The following is a 5,174-nucleotide window of genomic DNA, read 5'->3' on the forward strand; positions in this document are numbered from 1 at the left end:
TTAATGAGGTACATAACATGCAGAAGAAGGAGAGTTTATTGCTTCTGAAAAACACCCAGTTATAAGTTTCCTCAGAGCATCCTTGAGCTCCTGGTTCCTCAGGCTGTAGATGAGGGGGTTCAGTACTGGAGGTACCACTGAGTAAAGAACTGACACCACTAGATCAACGGATGGGGAGGAGGTGGAAGGGGGCTTCAGGTAGACAAAGAATGAGGTGGTAATAAACAGAGAGACCACGGCCAGGTGAGGGAGGCACGTGGAAAAGGCTTTGTGCCGTCCCTTCTCAGAGGGGATCCTCAGCACAGCCTTGAAGATCTGCACATAGGAGAAAACACTGAAAATTAAACAACCAAACATTAAACAGGCAATAACCACAGTGAGCACAATTTCCCTGAGGTAGCCAGAGTGTGAGCAGGAGAGCTTGAGGATGTGTGGGATTTCACAGAAGAACTGGCCCAGGGCATTGCCCTGGCACAGGGGCAGGGAAAATGTATTGGCTGTGTGCAGCAGAGCATTGAGAAACGCAGTGGCCCAGGCAGCTGCTGCCATGTGGGCACAAGCTCTGCTGCCCAGGAGGGTCCCGTAGTGCAGGGGTTTGCAGATGGCAACATAGCGGTCGTAGCACATGATGGTGAGGAGGAAAAACTCTGCGTCAAGAAAGAAGACAAGCAGAAAGGCCTGTGCAGCACATCCCATATAAGAGATGGTTGTGGTGTCCCGGAGAGAATTGTCCATGGCTTTGGGGACAGTGGTGCAGATGCAGCCCAGGTCTGTGAGGGAGAGGTTGAGCAGGAAGAAGCCCATGGGGGTGTGCAGGTGGTGGTCACAGGCTACAGCGCTGAGGATGAGGCCATTGGCCAGGAGGGCAGCCAGGGAGATGGCCAGGAAGAGCCAGAAGTGCAGGAGCTGCAGCTCCCGCCTGTCTGCAAATGCCAGGAGAAGGAACTGGGTAAGGGAGCTGCTGTTGGACATTTGCTCCTTCCCCAGGGTATTTTGATCTGTTGAGGAGGAAAAGTCACTGCTGAGTTACACCAGGCTTCTGCAGCCAAACATTAAACATCTCACAGCCACCCCACTCTCAGGCTCCCTCTCGCCACTCACACCTCCCTGCAGCTCCCTCCCCTGAGCTCTGGCTTTTGCTGGCTGAGGGGACCACTGGAATCAGTAACTCTATGATGGGCTCCCAAAGACTCCTTCTTGCTCTGCTCTGAGAGGGAACTTGGAATGCAGGGTGATCTCAAATTAAATGTATTCGTGATACATCAAAGAGCTTCTCAGATTTCCTCTTTGCAATTTGCCCAAATGAAGGACTGAGCTGAGGGAATTCTTTGTATTTGTTCACCCAGTTGCACCTGCCACAGTTAAGAGTGGTTGTGGAGGTTTGAAATCCCTGACATTTCTATGGCACTGCAGGTCAAGTCTTGTGGGTTCTGAGGGGCACAGGGATGGTCCCTCAGTGCAAAGAGCTGCTCTGCCCATCAGTGCTGGGCTCAGCTGCCCTGTGCTGGCAGCTTGGAGCTGGAGGAGCATCACACTCAACTGTTCCCCTCCAAAGAAACTGCACATAAATCCAGGGATCCATGTCCAAAGAACAGATTGACACACTCCTCACCTTTTCATCTCTCCCCTCCCAGACTCAGACACAAAACACTCATTGCAGCTGCCCAGAGTATTTCCATGGATTTAGCACTGAGGAGTTTTCTCCATGGGGATCCTGTGCAGCACAGAGATACTATGGCAGAGCTGTGCCCTTCTGGAGGGCACCTGCAGCCCTGCCGGACACCCAGGCAAACAGCTGAAGACCCTGAAGGTGCCTGGAGGGCACTTGGGCACTTGGCTCCCACAGACACATCCCCACAGCAGCACCCAAAGGGGTTGTGTCTGGACAGGAATCTGCCACCCCCAAACCCCACACTGGCTCAGAAAACCCAATGGTGAGAACAAGGAGAGCCCAGGCAGCAGGGGATGGCAGGGAAATGCCACAGTGCTGCTGCCAAGGGAGGAGGGACACAGAGAGACAGCTGGAAATCAGGGCCCTGTCCTTGCCTGGGCTCTGGCTGCAGCAAGGCAATGCACAGCCCAGCCCCCGTGGGCCTGAGGGCACAGGCTCTGCTTAGGCTGGGAAAGGAGCCCAGGCAGGAGCTGCTCAGGGAAGGGGTCTGTGCCACAGGGACAGCAGGGAGGGGCCCCCATCCCCCTGCCCAGCCCTTGTGGCAGCAGCTGCCTCTCCCTGCCTGCCTGTCTCTGGGTGAGGAGCTGTTCCTGCCAGCAGCCCCTGCCTGTGCCCAGCTCAGCTCCCTGCCAGTGCTGCCAGAGCCATCCCCAGCCCAGTGCCCAGGGGCAGCTCTGCCTGGGCAGGGGCTGCAGAGTAGATCCCAGACAGCCTGCGGTGGCTGGGAAGGGGGAGGTGTTCTGGGGGGATGTGCTTCCTGAGAAGGGCCCCTGGAAACGGCAGGAGGTGGAGCTGAAGCTGGGAAGATCCCTGACCCTTCAGCTGAAGGGCCCTACCCTGCCCTGCCCTGAGGGGTCACTCCTTCCACCCACCCCTTCTCCCTGCAGGGCTGTGGCAGCTCCTTGACCAGGCTGAGAGCTGACCCTGGCAGGCAGCAGAGTCCCTGCCCCAGCACACAGAGCCCTGGGGGCAGGACCCTGCTCTGCACCACAGCCCTGGGCACCCCTGGCTGCACCCCCACCTTCCCACCCCACAGCCAGCCCTGGCACAGGGAACCTTCTTGCCCTGGGCCTCTGATGGGGCAGCAGCAAGTCCTGCTCTGCAGCAGCTTCTCCTGCTGCACCCCAGCAAATCCAGCAGAGCCATCCTGACAGCTCCTGCCACTGCTGCCATTTGGCAGCTGGGAGAGGCACTTGCAGGAACTCACCTGCACTGCTCTGCAGCCAGAGCCTGACCGTGGCAAAGGGCTGGCAAGGTTCCTGCCCTGAGCAGCTCTGCCCTGTCCTCCCACCCCAGGATCCCTTGAACCTCCTGCTCCCTTCTCCTCTCTGCCCTTGCTGCCTGCAGCTCCTGCCCTGCTCTGCCATATGGCCACTTCCCCTGCACTGCAGCAACTGGGAGAGTCCTGCTGAAAGATCCTAGAAGCTGTGGGATGTGCCAGCTTTAGGAGATGCCTCCAGGAAGGCAAGTTAAACTTTCCTACAGCCAGAGAATTCTTCATTCAAATCCTGGGAAGGTTTCTGGCATAGTGAGAGCTCAGTCACCTCCCAGCCTAGGCTGCCTCTCATCTCTCTGCCTTCTCTCCTGTGCCCTGGGTGCTGCAGGCAGTGCCCTCAGCCCTGCTGGGCTGTGCAGAGGAGCTGCTCACCAGCAGAGCTGTCTCTTTGAAGCTCTTCTTGGTTACCAGGAGCTCCCTGTGTGTCAGGAGCCTGGCCCAGCTCAGCAGCACAGCAACAGCCCCAGGTAGCCCTTTCTCTGCCCCTCTGGGCTCCCTCCAGCTGTCCCTGGGGCTCCAGGGGAACCTGCTGGCACACAGCTGAAGGAAATAATGATGTTCCTTCTTTCAGCTGGGCACAGACACTTCTTTCAGCACTGTCATTTCTCCAAGCAGACACAGAGTTAAGTCCAAGTGTCCCTTTTTCATGTCCCATTATTAGACAGGAAACCCAGACAGTGCCCAGGAGGGATCTCCTTCACCTGTACTGAGGGAAGGGACTCAGCTGAGTCAACAGAGGTGTCTCACTGTGGCTCTGCAGCCCTGGGGCCAGAAGGACACTCAGCTCCCTCCACAACCCCCATGGGCTGGGATTCCTCCTGCCCCACTTCAGTGGGCATAAAACAGGCACCTGTCCGAGCTCCCCCGGGAATGAATGAAGACCAAAGCCAGGAGTGACCTGCTGGGACACAAACCCCTGGTTCCTTCTGAGGGGCCAGAGGTGACCGAGATTCCTACTGGGAACTGCAGGCTCCAATGGAGCAGTTCCTAGGGACAGGGCAGCAGCTGTGGGATCTTCTTGGAGGCTGCTGGGACATTGCTTTGGCCAACTTCAGTGGCAGAAGGTGTCCACATGTAGGACAGGGGAACCTGTCACTGTTCCTTCTGTCCAGGGCATCCCCTAGAGGTGTTCAGGTGACCAAATGGAGTCAGGTGGCACAGGGAGAGAGATCTCTCTCCTGTTCTTTATCAGGGCATTTTCTACATGTGCTCAGAGTACAATGGCCGTTGTCTCCTGGACATCCCTTCACTGCTGAAGCTAATTGATGGCAGCTGAGCCTGGATTGAATAGCCAAAGAGGGGCCTGTAGTGCCAGGGGAGGTGCCAGGGCTCTGCAGCACAAGTGCAGCAGCTGCCATGGCCAGCACAGGGCCTGTGCAGGGACCCCGTCCCCATTCCCAGCAGTTGTGTGACAGGCACCACCCAGGGCTTCTCAGACACATTGGGTGCCTTTGGGGTAGGGAGTGAATCCCAGCCCTGCAGGGACACAAAGGCTGTCCCTTCTCTGCCCAGCCAAGGCCGGGCCAGGCACGAGTCCAGAGCACATCAGCCCAGGCTGTCCACACTTGTTTCCTCCCTCTGCTGGCTCTTCTCTCCCCCAGCATTTCAGCAGCATGTGCTGATCTCCTCAGGGATCAGGCCCGTGGTTTTTCCCCTGGGCCTGAGTCCCAGCATGTCCCCCCCCAAGGCCATTGTCAGCAAAGCCTCTGCACACCCCAGCTCTCGGGGCTTTCAGAGCAGCTTTCCCCACTGCAAGTCTGTTCTTACCCCGGTGCCCCCGCTGAGGGGCTGCAGCCAGACAGGCCCCAATGCCCTGCGTGTGGGGCACAGGCAGGAGGAGCTGCAGCCCCAAGTCTCTCTTCATTCCACTTGCAGGCAATAACAGCCCAGGCCTGCTGAGACAGTTCCCAGGTTGCAGGGCTGTGATGGGTTGGGAGAGAAGGCCAAGGAGACACAGGAGAGAAAGAGCAGGAGAGAGGTCTCCTCAGTGGGAAGGAGCTTCTTGGACCTGTGAAGATGGTGTAGGAGATGAAGAAATTGGGTGAACTTTTGTGGGTGAGGGTCAGAGGAGAGACTGGTTTGGTTGACCTTGTGGTGTGAGACAGAGCCCATTCCAGTTGTCTTTGATAACCCTGGAATTCACTGGAAAGGCAGCACGACAGGATGCAAAGAGTCCCAGAGGCTTGTGCAGGGTCTTGTTCAAGACAGCCCTTGGGACACAGGCCT

At 57.4% G+C, this 5,174-nt stretch overlaps 1 protein-coding gene across 1 annotated transcript; it reads right to left on the reverse strand.

Annotated features, from left to right (window-relative positions):
* Positions 1-804, reverse strand: LOC135406404 (olfactory receptor 14C36-like). The gene has a single exon (XM_064640800.1). It carries the CDS (start codon positions 802-804, stop codon positions 1-3), a length of 804 nt encoding a protein of 267 aa, XP_064496870.1.
* Between the last annotated feature and the right edge of the window lie 4,370 nt (positions 805-5,174).

This window comes from Pseudopipra pipra, chromosome W, assembly GCF_036250125.1.
Source record: "Pseudopipra pipra isolate bDixPip1 chromosome W, bDixPip1.hap1, whole genome shotgun sequence".
NCBI classification, from domain to species: domain Eukaryota; kingdom Metazoa; phylum Chordata; class Aves; order Passeriformes; family Pipridae; genus Pseudopipra; species Pseudopipra pipra.